Raw genomic sequence first — 26,574 nt, 5'->3', positions numbered from 1 at the left:
CACAGTTACTAAATACTTGCTTTAATAATGCTTTGCTATCCATAAAAGCCACTGAAGTTCACACAGTACAGTGAAATGTTAGGCAGCATAATGGGCCTGTGACAAGAACTGCCAAGAGCCCCCTGCTCCCACTGAGCTTTGGCACTAGAATTACAGTGCTCAGCACACTTCTGACGTTAGAACCAGTGTGTTGCACAAGGAGTACAGGTTATTTAGATTATGGTGACAGAAGGGATGAAAAATGAAACCCAGAGAAAAGAGCAGCTCCTTCAGAAAGCATGACTGATAAAACCAAAATGGGTAATTCCATGTTATTTCTTTGAAAGGAGATCAGCTCTTTCTCAGGAAATTGCATTGAAATAATAGGTCCCTAATGTCACAGCTTATGCCAGTTAATTTGACCATGGGAACACGAGTCACTATAACTATGTAGTTTCCGTCTGTCAGTGATAGACTTGGATAGCTTGAACTATTTCAGACATAGGGATAGTGAAGGAGTGGGTTATGGAAAACAGCTATTTGAGCAGGTAAGTAAAACAACCACAGAAGCTTTTCTGAAGCTAAAGACTGTATTAGCAATGACAGGTATTCTCCCTCTCCTCTTAGGTGCCTGAATTCTAGTTCCATATTTTACAGCTATGTAATAAACAGAGAATTTTGCCATCAGCACACTGTGAAAAAGGGTGCACACTATATTTCTATGAGATACAATATCCTTGGAGTTTAACTTAAGAGAACCTGCATGGAGAGAGGATCAGAGAGGTGAGGAATTCTTTTCTTGGCCATATTAAAGTCAATATAAACACTGTGTGTGTTGGTGTTGTAAATAGATATACAAAAACAATAAAAGGTTGGGGTAGATCTCTGAATAAACCCAAATTAACATCAGCTGTGCTTACAATATATGGATCCATTCTCTGTGACACCAGACAGTACTGTAGACATCAAATGAAGTTATGAATTCCAATCATATTCTAAATTTCTTTCACAGTGTTGGAAAATGACATTCACCACTTCATCCTATGGCAACTTTAAGATGTAACCATTCAGTCAACCTCTGCTTAAGGTAAGCACACAGAGAGGTAACACTTTGAAAACAAAACTGAGAGCTTTCAAGATTTGTTTTGCATGCTTTGAAGTTTTCTTATAAATTATAATTTTCTTAAAAATTGTACCTTAAAGTATTTTACTATGTGCACTGATATAAACTACATATGCCTGTAGGACACTGTGTGTGGTTTGGGACAGAAATCAGCTGAAGTTAAGTGGTTGAAACTGGCTTTTTCTGGTTTGCTTCTATTTGAAGCAGTTTTTGCTTTGTCTTTTTTCCTATTTTGCTTCTGTTACAATACTGACTGTTTGAAATACTCAGAAGCCTGTACATAAGAAGACACTGCAGCACAGCAGACTATGGTTGACTGATGTTTGTTTAGTTATGATGAACTAATAGTTTTGCTATAGATCTTTCAGGTGATCTTGCTCTGTTAAGTTAATCCCCCTATCAAATGAAAATACTGGAGATTACTTCCATTTTTCTCTTTGCTGTCTGCTTAGCCTGTCGGATATTTGATTGCAATATACTGGTTATCACATAGTCAATGATGGCAAAATTAAGCCTTCATTTTGAATGGGGCCTGCAAACAACACTGCTACAACATGCTGTGTATATTTTAAGTGAGGGGACACCTTGTCACCTGTAGTCTGAGATATTCTTGGGTCAAGGAGTTTTAGTCAAATTGGTCAGGTAGGATCTTCTCCTTTGTATCAAGCCCTGTTCGTCCAGGCACTGTCTAAGCAGTATCTTGAAAATTTACAGGCATCAGAAACTACCACAAAGAAGACTTTTTGGATAGAGAAATCTGTACTTCCTTAATGCTGCTGGTGAAGGCCTGCCTGCAGCCGTAGTTCTGCCATACTATATTATGAAGTGCCTTTCCTCCCCTTCTGCAGCTTTCCCAGCTACCCATTGAAGGGATCAGATGGGATGGAGAGCAGAAAGGGGAGGCATGGCAGGGTTAAATTCTGACATTCTTCCTGTCAGATTAAAATCAAGTGCTGTTCAAAGATACCCTCCTGCCAGGTGTAGATTAGCCCAGGACTGAGCTGCTGAGAGTGTTGGGGGCAATTAAAAAATTGAATTCAATCCTACCAGAATTTAAATTCAAACCATCTTTGCTTTGCCTACAGATGACCATAATAGCATCGATAGCAGCAACTGTGCAGCCTGTGGGCAAAGTTCTGCTATTTGCATGTTGGTGACAGGAAAATGCTCCTTAGCTGGAAAGGAGGCACTGGGCTGTGGCTGTGCAGAGCTCTCTGTAGAGCCCCCTTGGCCCTGTGTGTATGGACCAAGAACAGCTGTGAGCTGCTGACTCGGTGCATGAGAGGGCTATAGGGAGATAGTCATATGTGAAACCATTTCACAATCATAACTGTTTTGTGAAGCGTTTCATCATTCTACCACACATGATATATGGGATTAATAACTTCATGTGATGTCCTTTACACCTGAGCAGCTAAGCAGGCTTTGTTTGGAATAATGTATTAAATACACATCATATGATCTTGTATCACCTGGATGCTGTCACACTGAAGCTTTACAGTTAAAATTTACAAGAAATACCTTGGAAAACATAGGCATTATTTAAAAAATATTAGGCACCCATTCTGTGTTGCTAGTACAGTGTTAACTGGATGTTTACAGATAGGTGCTGTTAACCAATGCAGATATTTTACAGTATGGGAAACACTGTTTGAAACTCTCTGTTTTCATATAATGTGCAGATTATAATTTCAGGAACAAGTCAGTGCCTATCAATTCTTCGTATTAGATAAGTGAACCTCAACATCCAAGGCAATGCAGATCTTGTTTTTACAGTTTGGTATGATCTTATGTATTATTTTTTACTTTGCACATGTATAGATCTTTCCCTATTAGGAAGCAAAGAGATACAGGCACTATTTTTTGCTGCTAGTGATGCATAATAATTACGAGAAACTGAACTCCAGCAACAGTGTTACCAAGTCCATTTTGTTAGCTGAAGTATAAGTGTGCTTTGTTACTTCTTAAAATATATATGCTTGTATACTTATATAAAAATAGTCTCTCTTAATTATTGCAGAAATAGATAAGTTGCTGTTACTATCAATACTTCATGGATATTGTGGTAACAGCTGATTTTAGAGCACTGGTGGTGGCAAAACAGTTCCACATTGAACCAAAATTACATGTATTCTCAGGATACCAGTGTGGAATTGTACTGAACTCGTAGAGTTCTTAGTCCTCTAGTTCCCAGAGAGGACCAGGGTAGGTAATGGAAGCAACTTTGAAAAGCAAGGAATTTCTGAGAAGAAAGTCACTCCGTAGCTGACTGCTAAAGTACTCAAGATTCTGGCATCTCTTGTGAGTTACAGTTGGGTAGTTGGCATATTGCTCATAGTAGGGGACAAACAGTAGTGTGTTGTGCCCTCTTTCCCTCTTGACACGTGATGCCACAACGACATCTACTCATGAGAACATTTGCTGCTTGGACATGAGTTGTGATAAGCATTTGCAACCTGAGGGGGATGGATGGTAAAACCATATGCTTGTGCACCAAAGATACAATAGGAAAGAGACAGTCTATTCTCATGTATGAATTGTGGTTGGCCTGTTGCAATGGAATAGCCTTTAACAAAAAATAATAAAGAAAGCTATTTACCTTCTGAATGGATTTTACATAGTTGCACAAAAGGGAAAAGAAATAAGAAGAGAGAAAAGAATAGAAAAGAAGAGAAAGGTTCCCACCAGCTCTTCCCCTCCATAATTAGCATTGGCATTGGTGAAGTCACACACAAAGGAAAGTCTCGCTTTCTTTGTGCATCTCACAATGACATTAACATGCATGGCTATGAGATGACAAGAGAATACCTCACTCACAATGAGTAACAAATTATAACTTTTTTCAAAGTAAAAAAATGATAACACAAGACCATCATAGGTATATGCTAGCTCTTTCAAAACATGTCTTTTTTACTGGATGTCAATTAAAATCACTTGACTGGTGATCTGTTCGATCTTATACAAGAGGGGGATATTCTGAATAAGCTGAAGAATGTCTACTATGCCACTTGAATGGAACATCTGCCAAAAATTAAGTGGGCTTTGTTTTCAACATGGTTATCTACTTTAAATTACTCCACAGAATAAATAGTTGTATTCCATGGGTAGAGGTAGATTATGGGGTTTAAATAATCAAATTGGAGCCCCGTAATTTCATGTGCTATAGGAGGATTCTCATAAAACTGAGATATTCCCATAATTAACCACTAGCCATGGGATATTATAATATATTCCATGGTGACTAGTATTTTTCCCATTTCTCTTCCCCCCTCCCAGTAGAATTAGTATGATTAATTTTGCTCTGGTTTCACCTATTGCTAACATGAACCAATGTAATTAAAAGAAGAATACCATATTATGAGGCACTCACTGTTTAGGCCAGACTGGCCGGTAATGACCAGTCAGACCTTTTCCAGTTGGCCTTTGCTGCTAGAAGAAGCAGCTGTGTGCTAAAAGGTTGAAGGAGCTGTAACTCACCAACCCACACTTGCAAAAGGAGCATGTTTTAGAAAATGTGGTTCAAAGCTTTTCATAGTTCAAAATACTAAACTCTAGTGGAATATTATAGAATAGATAGATTTGCATTCCATGGAATAAACATCCTTACATCTCGTCTTGTCTCAGAGTGAGTCATTTTGCATTAGTGTCAAGAATTTGAGCTGTTGTTCTACTTTGCAGTTAATCATCAGAAAGAGACGGGATTGTCTCATGAATATGCATGATGGTATGGTTGTCCCTTCAACTTACTAGGCACCTAGTTTCTGTAATGAGATGTACAATATCTGCCATTTAAAACAGCTGAAAGGTCCCAAATGGGAACAAATGAGAAAGCATCAGGCTGTTTTGAATTCCAGCCCTGTTTTGTCAGAAAACTCTAATTGCTGAGTACTTGGCTCCTACTCTGCTCTATGAAGCATTCAGCCCTCAGGAGCCTCTGAGATGCATTACACAGTCCAGCAACATAGCTGTAGAACTCTCAAAATTCTTCCACTAGAAGCTTTTCAAAATATCTTGAGACTTGTATGCCCTTAACCAGGACCAAAGTTTGGGCTCCTAGAGCGTGCTCTCATCCTTAGTTTTGCTGATCAGCCTCCACTGTACCATTTGTCCCTGCAACCTAGACTTCACACATATTATTCACTGTGTGATGGTGGGACTAGAATGGATAAATGTGCTACCCATTGCTCTAAGAAAGCAGTCTGGCTGAATCTTAAATCACTACGCGGGATGGAGGTTAACGGTCAGATGGACATTCCTCTAAGAGGTTTCCTACCTGCTCTGTTAATTTCTAAAATTTCTTCTTGGGCCAGTGGGCAAGTGTCGCTCTGAGTACTGTGGTGTGGAGAGTTTACGACAGATTTACAATAATTGGGGGATCCCAGCTGGGGTGGCCTCGGGATATGCTTCTTTTTTTTCTTTGGTAGCTTCTGCTTAGCCATAGCTAAGGAGTAATACATTCCGAAATTGTTCACAATGACAGGGACAGGCATGGCAATGGTCAGCACGCCGGCGAGAGCACAGAGGGCCCCCACCAGCATGCCTGACCAAGTCTGAGGATACATGTCTCCGTAGCCCAGGGTCGTCATGGTGACAACAGCCCACCAAAAGCCGATGGGGATATTTTTAAAGTGTGTGTGTTCACTGGCACTAGGGTCATTTGGTTTAGCACCTATTCTCTCGGCATAATAGATCATCGTGGCAAAGATTAAGACGCCCAATGCCAAAAATATGATGAGCAGCAAGAATTCATTTGTGCTGGCACGGAGGGTGTGTCCCAAGACCCGCAACCCGACGAAGTGACGGGTCAGCTTGAAAATTCGCAGGATTCGCACAAAACGGACTACGCGGAGGAAGCCCAGGACATCCTTAGCAGCTTTGGAAGACAGGCCACTGAGTCCAACCTCTAGATAGAAAGGCAGTATGGCCACAAAGTCAATGATGTTCAAAGAGTTTTTGATAAATTCCACCTTGTTTGGGCAGAAAGTGACTCTCATCAAGAACTCAAATGTAAACCAGACCACACAGACACCTTCAATGTAGGTGAGAAAGGCTTCAGTTTCTGCTTCCCTGTAGTGCCGCACCTGGGTGTCATTCCCGATGAATTCAGTTTCTGTCTTGTTCACAATGGGGTTAAATCTCTCATGGGTCTCGAGGCAGAAGGTGGTTATGGAGACCAGAATGAAGAAGAGGGAGGCAAATGCCACATACTGTAGAAAGAAAGGAGAGAAATGTTAAGCAGTAGTGTAAATATAGGGGCTTTGACTCCGAAACACCAGCAAGAGACAAGAGCTGTATTAAAACTAAAGATAATGCCAACCCTTCTTCCTTTGAGCTTCAGATGCCAGGTTTCAGCTGGAAAGACAACCTAATATTCAAACTTGGAGGGAGAGCAGTCTATAAGCACACGCTAAAATCCATTCCTATACCAATAGTGGTTTAGTGCGTGTGTAAATTTAAGCAAGCATTTAAGTCTTGCTTATATATTGTCCCTTTGATTTAAGGTTAAGGACATACTGAGATTCTACCTTCCTGAATTCAGTCTTCTGTTACTTCCTGGTCTTTAATAATACAACTTCTAGGTCAATTGCCATGCAAGAGCCTTTTTGCAGTATTGTGTCAGTGGTACAGTGGCTGCTTCCTGCTCCTAGCTTGGTGAAAATTATGGTATTTCAGATCTCAGTAAGGTGCTAGTAAATACTAATGGGAGTCTCAGGTGGGCTTTACAACAGCAGAGTCCTGCTTGGCATCGCCAGACTTTCTTGCCAAATCCGAGGGATAGACTGAGGAACAGTCACATACAAAACAAGCTCTCCTAGAGTAAGTGTCTCTGTTCTCAGTTCCCTTCTCCAGATCTTTTGGGACTGGGGGACAGGGAGGTGAAGAGAGAGGTTTCAAGTAGGCCTATCAGCTGAGCTGAAAAGAGACAGATCTATTGGATTTTACAGACAAGGTTTTCTGTAAGAGATTCTCATTACAAGGTAAGACTTCTACCTACTGCAACAGGCCCTGCTAAAATGTCTGTCCACATCTTATAAGCCCCCTTTAAGCACTGAAATTTTGCAATAATATCTCCCTGGAGCCTTCTCTTCTGCAGGCTGAACAGCCCAAACTCTCTCAGCTTTTCTCAGGCTTTCCTCAGCCTAAAAGAGATCTCTTGGTTGTATTCCAGGATAACTGAGGGGTACGGTCAGGCTCTTGCAATCACATTTGCTCTGCTCAGCCCTTCTTTAATCAATAAAGTAGTTTGCATGAATTGAAGAGGTCTGTGTGTGTTGGATGGGTACAGTAATGCTAAAACCTCTTTCCATTCCACTCCTTACCTCTGTTATCTTCCTGCTTGTCTTGTGTGTCACTTTCATAAGAAACATCACATAAAATCCTATTTTACTGTCTTCATGAGCAACTGTGGTAATTAAAATATTAGTCAAATATTCTTATGCTGTCCTGCTGTTCATAATGTCCCTTTTTCAGCAGTGTATCCAAACTAGAGATTTAAAAGAACAAATTTCTTCTAATTATCTGTTGCCAGTAAATGCAGTGGAATAATCCAAACACAATTGCTGCCAAAGGAATAGACCAGTTAAAAATAACCTATTCTTCAAGTTACCTGTCTTGTAATCAAGATGTCCCTCTTGTCTGCTGTCATGGGTAGACCTAGTGCAGAATTACACTTAGAATCATAGAATCATAGAGTAGTTAGGGTTGGAAAGGACCTTAAGATCATCCAGTTCCAACCCCCCTGCCATGGGCAGGGACACCTCACACTAAACCATGTCACCCAAGGCTTCGTCTAACCTGGCCTTGAACAGCACCAGGGATGGAGCATTCAAAACCTCCCTGGGCAACCCATTCCAGTGCCTCACCACCCTAACAGTAAAGAATTTCTTCCTTATATCCAATCTAAACCTCCCCTGTTTAAGTCTTAACCTATTACCCCTTGTCCTGTCACTATAATCCCTAATGAATAGTCCATCCCCAGCATCTCTATAGGCCCCCTTCAGATACTGGAAGGCTGCTATGAGGTTCCATATTTTCAACCAAAGACAAAAGCAAGGATTTGCCACAGTTTGGGGTGAACCATTTACCAAAATACAGAGAAACTGACAGAGAATAAAATTACAGAATCGTTTAGTTTGGAAGGGCCCTCTGGAGGTTGTTTGGTACAACTTCAAAGTTGGATCATGTTATCAGGGTCTTGTCTGGTCCAGGTCTGAATATCACCAAAATCCCACAGCCTCTCTGGACAGCCTGTGCCAGTATTTGGCCAGTAAGAGCAAATAAGCTTGGAAGGATACAGACGCAAAGTGGCTCTTCTGCTTTTCAAATTCAACTTTGTTGCCAAAGAGATCAAAACTTTGCCATTGTCACAGATTTAAAAAAATACAAAGAGTTCCTCTCCCTAAATGATTCACGTTATCATAGCTTTGTTATGTGATGATCTAATAGGTGTGCTGATATGTGCTAAAATCAATGTCTGATATAAAATAGTTGTCTGGAAGATAAACAATCTGAAGGTTAGGGAGATTGAGAAGCAGGACTGGGACTGTGGGTATCTTTTTGTAAGATTCTCCTTTTAAACAGGGAAATTTCTCCATGCACAATTTCTCCATCTGAAAAATAGGTCACAACCCCCCCCCCCCAGCTGGTGTTTGTCATGTGCTTTGTGATCTTAGCTCAATGTGTACAGATTCTATATGCTTTCATTTTAATGTTACTTAGTGATGTCAATTATGTATATAATTTTACTGATATCAACAGGCTCCCTGAAAAATAAGCCAAAGAGGCTTTTAAGTGGTCTGTTTGTGCATGATACTGTTAACACTCAGTGCTTAAGTAGAGGTTAATACCCCAACTGCCTGAGTATGAGTAAAACAAGAAACAAAATACATGTTGCAGTAAGAACTCAGAAAATGCTTCTAGCAGCCTCACCATGTCTGCTCTGTTTCAGCCTAGAGCAGAGTTTTACTGTAAAGTCATAGAGCTTTGAGAATTGAAGCTGCAGAAGGAAATGCTGACACCTTGTTAAGTCAGGTAGCACTCACAGATGAGAAGCAGAGAGGGAAATAAAACTGTTTGTCATAGTTTAAGCCCAGCCAGCAATTCAGAACTACGCAGCCGTTCACTCCCCCCCACTCCAATTCCTCCCCCACTCCCGGAGGGATGGGGAGGAGAATCAAAAGAACATAACTCCCACGGGTTGAGATAAGAACAGTCCAGTAACTAAGGTATAACACAAATCACTATTGCTATAACCAATAATAATAATGATAAGGGAAATAACAAAGGAAGAGAATGAAACTACTCACCACCTGCCAACCGATACCCAGCCTGACCTGAGCAGTGATCCAGCCCTTCTGTGTAACTGCCCTCAGTTTATATACTGGGCATAACGTGCTGTGGTATGGAATACCTCTTTGGTTAGTTTGGGTCAGGTGTCCTGACTCTGCTTCCTCCCAGCTTCCCCTCCTCCCTGGCAGAGAAAGAGACTCAGAAAGTCCTAAGTCAGAGTAAACATTACTGAGCAACAACTAAAAACATTGGTGTTATCAGTGCTGTTCCCAGGCTGAAAGTCAAAACCACAGCACTGCACCAGCTACTAAGAGGGAGAAAAATGATTGCTACTGCTGAACCCAGGACATTCACTAATAATGGCCTGAACACTAATCAAACCAATGGATTGCTCTTGTATTATTTAGTGGTTCTTAATCTTCTTTCTCATTACATTTTACAACAGAATTTCTCTTCTTCCTAGGATCTGAATGGGCTCGGGGAAAAGAGTGAGGATATTATGAAGTGATGTCACATACTGTTGAGTTACATAATGGCAGCTAATATTTTATTTAATTAAAGAAAATACCTAGGTAAAGTGTTTGAAGTGATCAAAACTCTTATCTGCTTTTACATATATGGATGACTCCTATTTCACTAGAGATGCTGCTGCCATTCCTTTTTTCTGGCTCTAATACCAATAAAGCAAAATCTCAGATTGTCCAAAACCATAGAAGCCATAAGGGAAGGCAGAGAGGAGATTTTAAAAGGGCATATTTTGATTTAAATATAAATTATGTTAAAATGTTTTTATTCTGGAGCGAGAAGAAATTGCACTTCTGCATAATTTCTGTTAATAGCAGATATATTTGAATAAGGTTATTTCAAAAGAGTCTAAAAGATGTCTTGCCCAGAAGTGGAGAATTTCATCATGTAATTCACATTGCCTCTGATTCTATCTATCTATCTATCTATCTATCTAAGAGGCTGCCATCTCCCTGCTTCTCCATTGTCCTATGTCCAACCTAGCCACTTTTGCCAGTGCAGTGTGAAGTGCCAATTAATTTGGAATAATAGTTTTTCACATCAGCTTTGCATAGCTGTAAAAGAAGCAAGGTAACAGGATCAGATCTAGCCTGTCATGAATAATGAGTCAGTATCTTTCCACTTAGCATGGATGTTTGGAGTGGGGACCTGGGAAGGGAGACCTTGGCTGAGCATCTGGTAACAGGGACACTACTCTTGGACCATAGACAACAAGTGTGTGGCAGCAGTAAAAACTGCATGGCTTTTGCAAGTTAAGTTTCAGTAGCTTCAGAATTTGTTTTCTAGTAAATAGCAGTCTACACAACACACCATTCATTCCTGATCATGCGTTCAGGGTGAGTTATTAGAAGCTGCATACCACAGACAGGTGCTCTTCTCCCCTGATACTGCTCAGAATCATTTAACAATCCTGTCTCAAGCTAGATGGGAGAAAAGAAATAGATCACCCTCAGAGATCTGCCAGCCTCTCCCTTTGCAACTACTAACGGAAGTATTTTAAAAGTGTTTCTTAATCCTTATCCCTTTATAGGGAAATTCGGGAAATTCAGGAAATTCTACCCTTCCCTGAAACTCTGGGTGAAAGGCAAAGGAAGATGGCATTTTGCTTGAACTATAGCTGTTGAAGGATCAGGACATTTTTTATAGAAGTGGCATCATCTCCTTATACTGATCTATTCAAGTGAGATTCGGTTTCAATGACAAAAATATTTAAATCACTACCTCATAACTCTCCTGGTCCTGTTGAACCAACAAAGCACAGGAGCTAAGCAGCTGTCATCTTAGCTTGTATGAGTAAGGCCTCTGATCAGCATGAGATTTGCTGCTTCTCCCTAGGTGAACTCAGGACTTGCCAGCACCGAAGTGGGAGATGAGAATACACTCACCTTTGTCTCCAAAGGAGAAATGATGGAGCTATTAGTGCTGTGGGGTTTCCAGAAAGTATATTATGATTAGTGAGACCCAGTATGATTGCGTTGGGGTTTTTTGGGGTTTTTTTTTGGGAGGGGGGGAATGGAGGGGAGTCAGGGAGAATAATAAAAAAATCCCAAGTCTAGTAATTTTTCGGGAAGTCTATGATCAGTAAATGCTGTATATTTTGCAGGAGCAAGCTAGGCTCAGAAGAGTTTCAGATCACTGCTGGCAACCCATGAGTTGGTTATCTATAAAGCTTCAGTAACTCAAGTATACCCAGATCCTTGTGCTTTTTGCTAGCCTGCATAAACCCCCATGATTTCCATTCACAAGTCATCTCTTGAGATATTTTACTCACTTTCTTTTACAGTAGTCCATCTGCTTGAGGTTTGTCTCTGAAAACTATTGCACCTGCCTGAAGCTGCCAACCTGTGATTGGAATCACAAAGCTTTGCCTAGTTTTTATTTTAGTCTGAAAGCTGTACTTTAACCAGTCTTCAATTAAAACTTAGTCTGTGTATCACCAGAATGTTAACAATAGAGATCTAACAATCTTTTTTGCTGCAGTTCAGTATGGATTAAATGAAAGCTGCTTTAAAATATTTAGCTGTATAACCACTTTATTATCTGTCAAGACAGATTTTTCCAGGCTTTCTTAGAGATATGGACCCTGGTTCAAACAAATGACTCATTCTGAATGTGCAAGTGATTCTGCTGAATTGTTGAAAGAAATATTGAATCTGTATGACTGATCGAATGACTAAATGTAGGCACATGATACTAGCAACCAGATAATGCTGTGGAAGTGAGCGAGAGCCAGGACTCTGTCGAAAAGCAAGTTCTGTAATATTCCATTAAAAATCCTAATGTAAGACGTTTCAAGATCCTTTGAGCAATGATTATAAAATTGAAATTATTTGCAAAGGGAAAAAAACAGTTCAGCTTTTGTAGGTGTGATAAAGTATGCGAAGGCACACTCAGATGTAACCACCAAGCTCTTCTGTGAAGGGGGAAATTATTATCTTGGCAGTCTGTCTTCTTTCAGTGAGATGATAAGACAATCGATAGAGAAGCTCACATCAGCAAACATACTGGCTCACTCACAAGACTATTCAGATTCATGTTTCTTGGCAGAGACAAATGGAAGAAGTAGGCTTGCAGACAGACAAAGCTTGCTCCAGAGTCAAAGTCCACTAGCAGCTCATGGATGAAATGGTTATATAATGCCAAAAAAATATATGACAGCTTGCAAAAAAGTCTGGAATGCTTAGTGGCACACAGACATGAAACAGCATGTTAAAAAAAGTGTGCAGTCATCTCTGGAAAATATGCTTAAGTTATTCGGTGTTGACATTGCAATAAATAAATTAAAAGCAGATCTCTCAAATGTTAGTCCTAGCAGGCAGCCATGTACTTTGACAAGGTAGTTACTGGGATAAGAAAGACTGCATCAGAACTAGAAGTGTGGTATGTACAGTATTTCTCAGTGACCACATGGCCAGCCAGCTGGCCACCAGAGAAGGGTTAGAATGGTTCTTCACAAGCAAGCTTTCCAGTTTCATCTTGGATAGATTAAATCTTGTGATTTAATAGGAGGCTTGTCACAGAAGAGATTTTGCAAGCTTCCTTGCTACTCCCTAGTCTGACTGGTAGTGAGAACTATATGGAGACAGTATGGTGGGAGTAAGAAATATTTCATATTGCTCAGCAACAACTCAAAGGGAAATTCTTAACATGCATAGGGTTCTGATCCAAAAACCCCAAGACTTGTGCAGGTAGGTGGGTACATGGGACACCACAGATGGGGCTGTAAATGTGAAAATAATCCTTATGTCTCTTTGAGGGACTGCGGAAGTGTTCATTTGGTAGCGACCTCCAAATGTCATTCCCCTGTCCCAAAACACAGTATTTGATCATTCCTGAAAGACAGCTATGTTGACTGTTATTAAAGACCTCCAATGGTGAATATTGTAGAAATCCTGCAGGAAATGTATCCCAGTGCTTCACCACATTTTATCTGTTGGGTTTTTTTCGAGTGCCTAACCTAAATCATATTTGTTACACCTTATGCTTACTCATTTTTGTCATACCAATCACAGACAGCTAAGCATTCAGAAATATGCAGATGTTTTCCTTCTTTTGTGAGCTAATAACCACCAAACATTCATATGTTCTACGAGTCCTAGACTCCTATTTTCATATGCTCATGCTTTTGCTGCATAAATTCAATATAGTTATTAATCTCATTTTCAGATGATGCCACATGCTTTTTTGCTGGCAGTTCTGTCAAATGCCCTAGAATTACAGAAACTGAAAAAGCCAGGTAACAACTCACATAAACTAACATGACAAATGAAACTAGGGAACTTGCATATTATTACCAGTTTTTTCAGACTTTTTTTGTTAGGTAACCCTTTTTAGGACTTTGCATACTTTCTGTTTTAAACTGAAAAGGAGAGTTCAGTAGCAATGACCGGTGGTAGTGTCATGCGTTAGGATTTTCAGGATCTCACCTCACCACCTTCGTTCTGGATGCTATTTTATCTCCTGAGAAAATCATACTTTCTTCCTCTCTAACTTGCTGCCAGTCTATTTTTTCCCCTTTTTGTTACAGCTTCTGCACCGTGGCTTGCCCAAAGTTGGCTCAATTCACATGCTCACGCTTATACAGAGTACAGCCTCTCTCAAACATACTTTTAGAGTGGTGCTAGAAGCCTTTCTTAGAGCAGGCAACACATTTCTGTAGGCTTCCATGGCCCACCCTCAGCGCAGTTTGATTTGCCAAACTCAGCTGTGCACTACAACGCAAGGAATAAAATTGTTATAGGCATGAAGCAGGCAGAGGGTACTTGGTGGTCTCCAGCTCCATTACAAAGAGTGTTCCCTGCTTTAATATTTCTTTTGCAAGAGGAAACACTCTAATATGTGGAGATATTGAATGCAAAACTTCACAAGGAAACACCAGAAATAGGCAGCAAGGCTTTGTCTTGAGGACAGAACTCCCTAACGTAACATAAAAGGCCGACTTTTCTCCTGTGATTTTTAAGCCAAAGTATTTGGAGTGAGTTCCAGATCGTGTTTGTATTCAGACAATAACGCTTCTGCTTCAAGACAAAATAAGCAGCTGTCAAATCTCTGGTAGCTTAAAATGTGGGTAGGCTGGCTACATAACCACCCTTGGACAGCGTGTGGAATCTATCTGCACATCCTCCATGTGCACTCACCAACAGCTGGTAGGATGTGTCAGTCAAGATGGTGGCTGCTCCTACATAGGACTACGGGGAAGATCAGAAGGCATCAGCCCCCAAAGGTGAGCAGTTTGGGTCTGCAGTGGCTGCAGTGGTGGAGTCCTTAATCCAGTTTCTCTCCAAAAGCAATACTGTAGCAAAAGTAATTGTGATAGAACTCCTCTTTGCAGATACAGACCAACTTTTTCGTATTTGACAATGGATTTTTGAAACCTCAGTTTCTAATCTCTTCATGAGAGAATGTTCCAAAGATCTTTGAGTTCTGGGAACAGCTGAGTACTTAGCCTCTGATAGTTGAGCTGAGCACCTCAGAAATGAAGCACTCAAAATAACACTGAAAAACTGGAAGCCCTGGAATCCCTTTGGTGTCACTCAGTGCTGAGCTCAGGATTTCCTGCTTTTACTTCAGCTCATGTACGTGGATGTCACAGATGGTGTAGTCCCTGAAAAGCCAGGCTTCTTAAGGAGGTGGCTGAAAATGAGGTGTTAAACCCCAGGCATTTTGATGACTGCTTCATTTTAGGTGATTTCACATTACTCAGTGAAATCTTTTTTTCATTAACTCTTTTGTTTTACAGATTGTGACTAACAGTGTATTGTAGACACTTTTCCTCCCACAGTAACTCACTTAGCTTAAGTCCTATCTATCAGTTTGTGCTTTTAAAGCATTATGGCCACAGTTCTTTCCTTAACACTGCAGTGTGTAGCAGAAAAGACCTATTAAGCTCCTAGATAGCCTAAATATGTTAAAAATATTGACATTTGTTCTACAAAACCTAAATATCAAATATCTAAATTATCTGGTCTTATCACTTTATTCATTTGTTATAAAACATTAAGAAACTACAACAACTATTACAGCATATGAGAAAATATTTGGGAAAGCAAAATACGTTTTCATTCCCAGTTAGGCAGAGTCTATTGCACAGCTTAATTTGTGCAAGGATAATGCACTGGATGGTAGCATCCTCACTCATACAAAATCTTTACTGACAACAATATTTGCCAGTACTCAGTTTTGACTGGCTATAAGCCATTTTAGATACAGGAATTAGTGACAAAATAACTTAGAAAACTGTGTTGGTAGCTTTTATGAGGCAACTTCTGAAATGGTCTTTGTCATATATCCTGTTTTATCTGAGATCAACAAGATTGAAGGTATTGGACCCAGTGAATGCTGACTGGTTTTTATCAAGAGCAAGTTCTCAGTAAGGTGCTATGTTGCCTGCAACACAGGATCGAGGAATGGTAATGTATATATTCATGGTAATGCCCCAAAATATAGAATAACTTCCCCAGTGCTAGTCCCCACAAGCAGCTGAAGAGTTTCAGAATTCACTCGCTGGGGCAGAGTGGCTGCAAATTTCCACTCAGTAATAAAATCCTAAGTGTATATGAAGATGTGTGTCACTGATGGTAGAATAAAAAGAATCTTTTTGTATATACTTCCGTATAGAATAAGATTAAGATATAAATTCTAAACACATATATATTTGCGTGCATACTAGTTATACTATACTCCATTACAACGCTACGTGGTATATATGTTACATACAATGTCCTGCATAACATTTAGAATATATATACAATAATATATCATAATAATATATAACTTATATAAAACCTATAATATGCCAACTTACACCTAGGAATATGTTAAATATACACACATGTTTTTATATTAGGTATCTAATACTTGTCTCAAGGACTGTGGGGATGCCTGGCTGTAAATGTAATAATTAGGGAAAGCTATTTTTTTCTCAATAGTGAGCACCTTAGTCTGTTCTAACTATTCTAGAGTGTCTCTTTAATATCTTTGAATGCTGTCTATATCTGTAAGAATTATTGCTCCCATATATGAAAAATAAGAAAAATGTCCTTTTGCTATGAAGTTTGATAACACTAGTTAGATTTCCTATTTTCCAGGATGTTCTAGTAATTCTTTAACTTAGGCAGCATTTTTCATTTCAAAAATGCCTTCCAGAGTTTGAGTTTGCCTACATAAAAAGAATCACTTTGGGATTGGCACAGAGGCTCTAGATAGTTCTTTCTTTGACCATAAAGTTATCGCTGAAATACTGTGGCAAATCATGTGCCTGTTCGGGACTTCAAGTAATTATAAGACCATTACAGCGATCATAGACAACCTCAGGAAGAGATAGAACAGCTCCAACCGAAACTTAGGAAGGCACTGGCCATCCCACGAGCACCTATCATAATATTCACTATAGAGTAGTTAGTGCATGTTCCCATTCCCCTCACTGACAGCACTAACCTGATTTAAAGGGGAGGGATCATCCTTTCTTTTCCTGGTAAAATATTTTTCCTACTATATGTATTCACCGTACCCAATCTAGCCACACTAGTGTGTACTTACAGACAGACAAAACCTCTGTGCTTACATACAGGAGAGTAATTGATAAAAACCTGTCCTCATTGTTATATTTTTAAGGCTAAATTAATGAGTCACATATAGCAGCTGTGATGCTAACCCTCTATCAGTTAACCCTCTCCAATAAACCAGGTTAATGTTAGCAGTTGTGAGGGTCTTGCAGAGATTGGATTTCCAGAAGTACTGCTGCAGGGCTGGTTACCCAGCATTGTCATCTTGTTCACAGCAGTTCAAAAGTGCTCCTACAGCTCTTTGCAGGTAGCTACTGGGAGAGTTACAATTCCATCTGGTGCTGGGCAGCTGCACTATCTCTCTCTGTTAACCCCTCTTGGTTGGGGCTGTAAAAGGCTCAGCACTACTGAGACAAGGAGACTTTCAAACATCTACAGTGAGGTACATGAACAACAAACAAATACTTACAAAAACAACCTCTCATACAGTCAAGGTTAAAAGAAAGATGGAAGGAAAAGGAACCAAGGTAAGTCATAGCTTAAACCTGGAGGAAAATTGTTTTCTACATAAGATGAAAGCAATTTACAATATTTAAGAGATTCACTAGCAATATTATGCAACTCTGTTTAGCTTGCATCCTGCAGTACACTCAGCATCTTGTGGGATAATAGGATCCTCTCATCTTTTGTTGTTTGCCATATTCTGGCTGTACCAAATACAGCACCATCTGTGATATATTTGCATTTCTCTAGTTTATTCTAGTGCGCATAAAGATATGATGTGAACTGTGGTTGAGGAGCCAACTTAGTTTCTGACTTCTATCCTCCAATATAAAGGAAATATCCTTCGTTTGAAGTAGCTTTATTTGAATATTATTCACTTACCTGTGCTGCAAAGAACCTGAAATACTGCGTAGCATTTTACAGTGTGAAGCTCTTTATGCCTTGAAAGTGCTGGTGAAATGTTGGCATATAGGTATCAATCTCTTCAGCTGTTTTGTAAGGCAAAACAAGTAGATACCATTCCATAGATGAGGTGGTTGTGAGGCTGAAATGTCAGAGCCTCTGTTTCTCAAGTTTGTTGTTTTAACTTTGACTACGCAACTACCAGTATCGAGGTCTTAGACTGGGGCTAAATTAGGAGCTATCATTCAAAATGTGTCTTAATAACCAGACTTCCACAAGGATGGATAAAACTGTCAGATTCTGAGTGCTGAGTTGTTTTTAGGATGCTGTGTCTGGTAGCCAAGATACAGTCCCCCAGAACTTGTGTTTGCAAAGATCAAAGCCATCCAGTAGAGAAATTCCAGCTCAGTCTTTCAGCCCTGCTCTTCCTTTTAACCTTGCAGTGCAGTGAGTCCCAACACGTAGCAAACATGGAGGGTGGGGATATAAAGGATGGGGGGCAGCGCTGTAGATTTATGTAGGCTCTCAGAGGCTTGTTCTTCTTGTGCAACTCTGCTACACCAGTGCCTCTAGAAATGGCCACTCTGGGTTACAGAAGGGTGAGAACTTTTCCACTACCCTTTTCAGTGACTTCAGTAGCTTGGCATGAGGCTCTGAATTCCTTAATACGATGATTTCTTGATCATATGTTTTAACAGGACCAGACTGACAGCTTATGAAAATTTGTCCTGTAAGGAGATTTTGGGTTGGAGACTCATTAAGTTTGAATCACCAGAGATCACTAATCACTTTTGGAATTCTTCTCTAGAATTCCCTAGTAATTCTTCCCTATTGTTTCTTCTCTACAACAGGCACAAAACTGCATTAAAGATTAAGGGAAAATGGGTGAAATGACAATGGACATGCATTGATTCCAAGAATGTAATTTTTCTCTGGGAACATCTGGATGAGTTTTATTTTCTCTCTTGAATGTGAGTCAGCCTGCTGTCCCATGTCCTTTCTGTAGCATACCTTTCTTTGCTTAAAGAAGAGCTTGGGCAAACTATTACATATAAAAGTCTATTTAGAACTAAGATCTTCAAAACCAAGAAGTAGTCTGGAATGCTGACTTGTTTGAAAAAAGTAATTTACAGACTTGTGGCCAGTAAGGTACATACAGTCAGCTACAGGAAACAAAGAAGTGGGGGAGAGGGTCCTGGGTGTGAAGTCAACAGAGGAGAAAGCTGGAACTTACATTCAAGCAAGATATTCTGTTAGCTGGCAAGGATGGAACATAGCATCCATCCCAGAGGGGTTGTTCTCACCTGTCCTTTTTCTGATTCTTGAGTGGTTTGTAGCAATTGTGTATTGCCACAGGCCTGCTTAGGGCATGGACAATGTGTGAGAGAATGTCTAGGAGAGCACAAGAAACTACTTCCCAGGCAGAAAATGTTAAAGATTATTTTAAAGCATAGATCTAGTTGGGTAATTAAAAGGTGCCAAAATCAAAGTTTGTGATTACTCTTTTAAAAACTTTTATTTCTCCATCAGAGCTTGAAGTATTTTTATATTTAACTTGCAGTATAACCTCAATGAGGAGAAAGAGGAAGCTTCCTTTTGTGACATCTTCCTTGAATGCCCTGCACTTTAGGAAAGGTGCACAATTTTCCAGAAAGGTGGAAAAGCCCTTTTCTCATCTTCATTATTAGGTGCAAACAACTTCCATAAACACCTTACTTGCAACTTGGCAACATAAATGCTCCTCCAACCTCAGGATAATTCAGAGTACACCAATTTGAGTGCAGTAAATTGTTCCCTGCATAAAGCTGTCCCTTCTGGGTTGTACAGGAAAATTATCTTGGGTACTGACTGGAGTCAATGGATATGAATGCACTCCTGTTGCCACCTCCTTTGCCTCAGAAACAAGAACCCAGCATATCTTTCCTCCCCTCCCTTATGTTTCATTAATCAATCAAGGAAGCTGCCCTGTTGTGGTAAACCTTGGTACACAGAAATTGCAGTGTGGTGGGAGTCCATTTATGTACTTTCCTCCAGTGAGCAGTAGATCTGGTTTTTTATGTGAACTGTTGTGTTAGGTGTGTGATGATCAAGTTCTTCATGACATAGTCTCTCTGAGAGCTGAATATTTGCAACAGGAAAATTAGCTTATTCTTAACTTGGCCTTATGGGCTGAGAAAATTTGTATTTTACAGACCTTTTGTCTCAATGCAGGTGTTTACATAGTACTAGCAATTTTCCCCCCCTCTTCAAAATAGTCACAAAAGTTGGGGCGTGAGGAATTGCCAACCGTATTTTAAAGGAGCCGTAGCCATGGTAACTGAGATACCTTCAGTTACCAAGGCAACAGATGCAGCTCGGCTGCCTTGCTGTAAAGCCAGACAAATCTACTCATGATCTGTTGATTTTAAAATGCTTTATAAATTGTTGAGCTATTTTGGGCACTTAAATCCATAAATGAAAATGTCTGTTAAAACGACCAATGCACTCTACTATTTATGAACTATTCACCCCATTTTTATTTCACCAATTGGATTTCTCCCCCTATCAATGTATCAAGGCTTTTCCTGCTCCTAGTTTTTCTTATTTCTTGTTTAGAAAACATTTTATTCTATCGGAAACATATTATTCATAGTATTGCTGGTTTTAAGTCTTACTCATTAGAGGAATCCTAGTCCCTTCCCAATATTCCCTGCTCCAGTCCTGCAGTCTCTAAATGGAGTTTTCTGTACTTCTGTCCTGAAACCACAAAATATGTTTTGCTAAAAATTTGCTAATTAATTAAAACAATACAATTTGGAATGAGTTCCATCTCAAACAATCAATACAGGCCCAGTGATGTAGAACAGGCAGGCAGGTAAATTGGTATAAATACATTTATAATTGATTTTACTTTTAAAAACAAATGAGGACATTTGTAGTCTTACCCAATAAGATTAACTTCAATTTAACACAAAGAAGCATATTCCTAGGTTGTCTTCTCTAATACTAGTAGTGGATTTGTTACTATATATAGCTCACTAACTTTTATTCCTGGGATAAAATGCATAATTTTTTGGCCCAAAAGTATGGTTTGCCTATTATTAAACCAGGTCATGTTTATTCAGGATTTCCCCTTATGAGCTTGGTTTTGGTAATTATTTGTGGTAGCCTCTGCTTGTTAATGAGCACTGAAGGATTACATAATTCAGTGTAAGTTATGCAATGGGCTAACACACTTGTGTCCTGATATGCATGTGCAGTGAAGGTCAGGACCTGTCCTTCAGACCCTGCCTCTGGTGTCATTGCTAGCTTGGGTGGGTGCACCAGCACTACATGCCTTTGCTTTCCTCTCCCCTGTCTGTACTCTCCACTCTGCAGACTTTGCCACTGGCTTACGTGCACAAGGAAAAGTATAGGAGAACACAGTTTTGTCCAAGTGGAGCAGTATGCTGAGACTCTGAGCTGTTTGACTCTGGAAGGAGGATGTGCTGGGATATGCAGTTCAAGGTCATCAGAGCTGCATGAGCATAGGCAGCTTGGGTCTGGAAGGAGCATAGCCATGACATTGTGTCCAGATCTCTATAATCTGCCATTCCTAATCTGCTAATTTTGAGGTATTTGCCCTGCATGGATGAGTCATTCAGGAACATGCAGTGGGCATAGCACTAGGTGGCAAGCAAAATCTAGCTCTTCGGATATATGCAGTGCCTGCTGCATTCATTTCTTGTGTTTATAGCTGTGTTGTTTCAATAGTTATGCCAAATCTTGCAGTCTAAAACCAAGTAAAATTCTGAATTACTGAAAAGGTGAGTTGTCGAAGGTTCCCTCAGATCTGTTTATTTTGAGAAGTGGTGTCAGCAATGCTGTAAGACTGGCAAGGCTGTTAAACCTTTTAACCTGCTGTTTAAACCCATAAATATTTAGGCAGATGTCATGGGATTTAACACAGCCATTGGATTTTGAAGGTGCTTGGTTTATTTTCTCTGACCAGCATGTGCTTGCTCATGAGCATGTCATTACAGTCCTCTTGGTATTCTTGTGTAATGACCACTAGGATGTGTCATTCTTGCTCAGAAAATCCTATTCATTCTTCATGTGCATCAGCTTCCATTCAATGAGCAAATCTGGTAATAGGTGTTGCTTTAATCCTAGTTTTTTTGCATCTCAGATGAGACATCATTCTTAGAAACCTTGGAAGTGAGGAACTCCAAAGGGTATATCCTGTACATCCTGCTGCAATTGGGAGGCCTTTCCAGGGTTATTCAGGGGATTGTAACAGTTGAGCTTTATCATGCTCTTTCATCCCATTATTTATATTTATAAGATGGTTTGTTGACTCCAAGGTCAAAGTGCCTTTCAGATCATTGCAAACTACTTTTTAACCTCTTTAGTCAGTTTCTTAACAGAAATGGATATACTGACTTGGTTAAATCTGTCATCTTAGTTTCAGTTATTCCAGGCTGCAAGGGTATCTTTTGATTTTAGTGATGGTTGCCTGAAAATAAGGATGGGGAATGCTGGGGTCTTTTCAAAGCTCAGTTTAGACTGGAATATTTGTAATTTGAATATTAACACTTTCCCTGGTATTCAGTTGAAGCTTAAATGTTATTGTTGTTATTGATAATCTGTTATCATACGCAGACATGTTTAAACTGATAGCATGTTATAAGGATTTTACTTTTCAATGCCACAGTTCAAAAAATGTAATTAGTCTGCCGGTTTGTCTGCCTTTCAAACCTACTCAACAAGCAGCTCAAGTACAAGATGTTCTTGTCTGATTCAACTGACAGATACACCGCACTCACACAGCCCTCCCCATGGCTTGCCAGACAGGGAACTGTATCAAGATAGCTGAACTGCCTGAACACAAAGAATATCTAAGCTGATTCAGTGGCTCATGAATGCAAACAGTGTCATGCAGTGTGTTTATTACAGTGTCATGCTCTTGTAAGTGGACTTGAATTTCTGACTTGCTCTCTGGGATAAAGTATTTCCAACATTGACTAGAGGATTTCTCTTCCCAGCTCTCATTTAGGATTAATGGTAGCCACATGGCTGAACTTTCTACTCTAGGCTTCGAAATGCCAACTGGCATTGTTACCTGGGAGATGTTTGGTTTCATTAATTCTATGGACCAGGGACTCCGGACGTGATGTGGTTGTTAAGCCTAGAGCTAAAATACAAAGTGATTGGGTCAAACATGGAGAAGCAGAGAACAGAGAGGTGTTATTGTTTACACCTGCCTTTGTAGTTTTCCAAAAAAGCTCATGTAGTGGAATATGCTATGTCAGGAATTATGAAAAAGAGAGGGCAACTGCTGATCTTCCCCTGAAAGGCAACACTGGAGTTTCCTTCCACTCCTAATACAGTATGTTTCATAGCTGTTGATTTTTCTGAGTTACAAATGGGTATTGGGTTGACCTTTTAGCCACAGTCTTGTAAGTAGAAATTCAGATAAAGCCTCTGGTTTGTCTCATCTTTCTAGCATTTGGGAAAAGTGCTAGTGTCAAAAACAACACAGAACTAGAGCCTCTTGGCTAATGGTACAGGATGGTGGCTATGGGAGCTGGAAAACCACCTTCTTTGCTGTGCTGTAACTAGATGATCTCGCTGTCCAGTGCAGTCAGTCTCTGCTTGGCATTGCCATGGCTGCCTTATTTTGACCCTCTAAATCCATTCTCTATTTGATTTGTATGTGCAGACAGCTTTTGCATTCTGGGATCCCTTTCTCATCTGTGTGTGTGTGTGAAATGGGAGGAGTACTTGCTCTTAGGCCCTTCTGCTACTTCATATACAGGAATAGACTGGAGCCTTCTGAGAAGGCAGTAAATTCCTCTTACAATACCAGGGACATGTATCACTGGGTTAAAAAAGGAGTGCTGGTGCTAGTCTGTATTTTGGAAGACAAAATCTTTTTGCCCTCCATCACTCTGAAAAATATATCTATTGCGAGGAAGCAATGAAATACAAAATGGGGAGAAGGTGGCATGTCTAAATAGGATATAATGAGTACCTTTAAAATAAGGCCTCTCTTTCATTCTAGCAAACGAATTGACAGAAGCTGCTGTTACGTTTTTTCTGACAGCTTTTTGTCCTATGCGCAGTGCAGCACAAATATTAAATTTTCTAAATTGCCCTCAACAGGAGCTTCACCAGTACTGCAGTGACTGTATCACCCATGGGAATACCTGTTGTAGCTTTCAGCTGGCTGAGTTGGTAGGTGGGTTAGCGGCACAGCCCAAGCCTGCCAGCTGCTTGGCTAGAGGTGTTAATGTGTGCTCTGTGGCCAAAGCCTAATGGGTGATTTTTTACTGATAAGAGCAAGTGCTTTGAGGGTGGGTGTTCCTATAGGCTGTGTGCAAGACTGTGCTTTCAATTCTTTTGTTCCTTGCAGCCAATTTCCCTTTCTCTTTATTCTGGGATTTCATCCTCTACAGCTGAATTGAGGAGCAGTGTGCATGTAAGTGGGAAGGAGCAAGTGATGAAAACAAGGAAACATGACATTGCACTAATTAGCTCTCTGCTGCTTGGCAACAACTAAATACTACTTGGGAGCAATAGGAGTAAGTCTGAAAGGAAAAGCAGGAGGCTGAACTGATTTAGGATTTGACATTATTTATTTACTTATTTATTTTATTCTATCCTTTTCTCCTTTTTGATTTTTTTATTTTTATTTATTGATTTTTTTTTTCAACTCATAAATAGGAAAATAAGGTCAAGGTTGAGATCATTCCCTATCCTGGCACATTTTCTTTGACATCATATAATGTCCAAATAGTATATGTTCATTAGTATACTAAGTCTTGGGCATTGCACAAGGACTGCACAGAGGTGGAAGTGTGATGCAATGTGGTTTTCTTTTCCACAATGATGGAGATGTCTAGATACAGATTACTTTGTTAGCATGCTAGAGGTTTGCTTGCCTTTGACTGCCCAACTTTATTTGTTTACTTGTTTTGTTTTCATTTTTCCAGTGAAGCTTACTAGGTAAATCTGTGTTCTTATGCACCTTGCTCAGAGAGAGATCTTTGCAGAGCTTTCAGCTAAGACAAAATGGCCATATTTCTTTTCCTAGGAATCACCAAGGTCAGACTAGAAATAACCAGGTGCTCTGTGGCATTGGGAAAAGAATGGGAAATTAAATATTTTGGATATAACCTCCTTGAAAAGAGAGGTCATCGAAGTAGAAAGCATATTAAAGTCAAATCTTCACCTCCACTTCACATAATCATCTAGAACATGCCATTGAGACTTGCAGAGGACAATAGGCTCCCTGTGTCCAGGTTTGTGCCTGATGGCATCTGCATCACCTGGTGGAATACCCTGAGCTGATCCTCAGCCATCTCCCCCATGATGCCCCAATGAGGATGCAGCTGGCTCTCCCTTCACATCCCTCACCTGCTCCAGTTGTTCCTTGCACCGTGGAATGAGTCAGTTTTATGCCTTTATTATTTGCAAGTGACACTTTAATTTTCAGTCTGCTAAAAACCTACTGCACAAGGTATCTGATAGGTTTTGGTATCAATGCTTTGTAGAATCTCAAATGTGTGACCCTGTCCACCAGATGTCAGAAAATAGTGTCTTTTTTCATTCATTATGATGGGCTTTGTTGCTTTAAATAAAATTAAAAAAGTGTGCAGGACAGGAATATGTTTGCATAAAAAGAACATCAGATACAACCAAACTATACTGAAGTTACAGAAAAACTTAGTGGTTGGAAAATGAAGCACTTTTAAAGGTTTTAGGTCAGTGTTAGGTTTTGTATTCAGAGATCTCCAGAAATCTGTTTTTCAGTTGTAAGGCCACATTAAGAGCATATGTAGTAGAAGCAGCTCCACTGTATTTGATGCTTACAGACCCTTTTCCTACGGTGAAGGTCATGCTTTTGCAGTTGGTTTCTGTACTTGGAGCAAGGTGTAATGAGGCATCAGGACTCCTAAGTAAAAGCCCCGCTTGCGGCACTGTCTCAAAGTTTGGAGGCAGTGCATACTGATTTATATTGATGAGGCCTATTACTTTATCTTTTCTCACATATTAGTTGTGTTCTGATCTGCTCACAGAAACCTCAGTCTAGTGGAACTTATTTCTACAGCGACAAGTCAAATTGCAGAACTGGCCTCTGTGTAAGCTAGTAACTTTTTGCACTTTACTACCTTGCAGGTTTTTAACCTAAGGGGGAGAAAATCAAGTGAAAAGGAGAGAAGAAAAAGACAGTGTTCTGTTCCTTCTTCCCTAGAAATCAGTAGTGAAGATTAATGGTTTTGTGTTAAATGGCTTTTCCCATGAGCATATCTCAAAATGATTTACAAAAACTGATACGCTAGCATTAATTTTGCTTTTGTGGATGGGGAGGATTAAGCTGCAAATATGAAATTGTTTTTGTTCACTAGTGAATATGCTTCTAGGAAATAAATAAATACAACCCAGAACTTTGTGTGGAATGTAGATAGGGCAAAATGTCCCTTGAGAGCAGGTATTGCTTTTAAACTATGATGTCAGTGAGCATTCTGGCATAACTAAACATGATTCATTAAGTCAGTTTCTTTGAAAATTCTGTTAAGATAGAAGTAAATGGGGCAGAAGCCAGCCAGCTTCTAAATGGTAGAGCGTTGTGGCTTAGGATGCTTGTATTCAGTTGCTGTATTAATGGTACAGCTTAATGGGACAGTCAGAGAAAATGCAAACATCAGTCTTTAGTAGATTTAGCCTGTTAGGCATGTTTTGAATGTAAGGCCATTCAGAAAACAAAGTTCTGTGGTCCATTTCACG

The 26,574-nt window shown here is 39.9% G+C and overlaps 1 protein-coding gene across 5 annotated transcripts in view; it reads right to left on the bottom strand.

The window, feature by feature from the left end:
• The window catches only part of KCNC1 (potassium voltage-gated channel subfamily C member 1), a 123,347-nt gene that overhangs the window by 32,238 nt on the left and 64,535 nt on the right, over positions 1-26,574 (bottom strand). For 4 of the 5 annotated variants that reach the window (XM_005153278.2, XM_013130080.2, XM_031052680.1 and 1 more), the window contains exon 2: positions 5,376-6,309. In XM_005153278.2, coding sequence (XP_005153335.1) covers positions 5,376-6,309 — 934 coding nt within the window. The remainder of the gene's footprint in view (positions 1-5,375; positions 6,310-26,574) is intronic. The other variant, XM_005153279.2, reaches the window with a different exon arrangement.

The sequence above is a fragment of the Melopsittacus undulatus genome, chromosome 4, assembly GCF_012275295.1.
Source record: "Melopsittacus undulatus isolate bMelUnd1 chromosome 4, bMelUnd1.mat.Z, whole genome shotgun sequence".
Lineage (NCBI taxonomy): Eukaryota > Metazoa > Chordata > Aves > Psittaciformes > Psittaculidae > Melopsittacus > Melopsittacus undulatus.
Note: the sequence above shows the minus strand (reverse complement) of the source record. Positions and strands in the feature narration are given on the sequence as shown.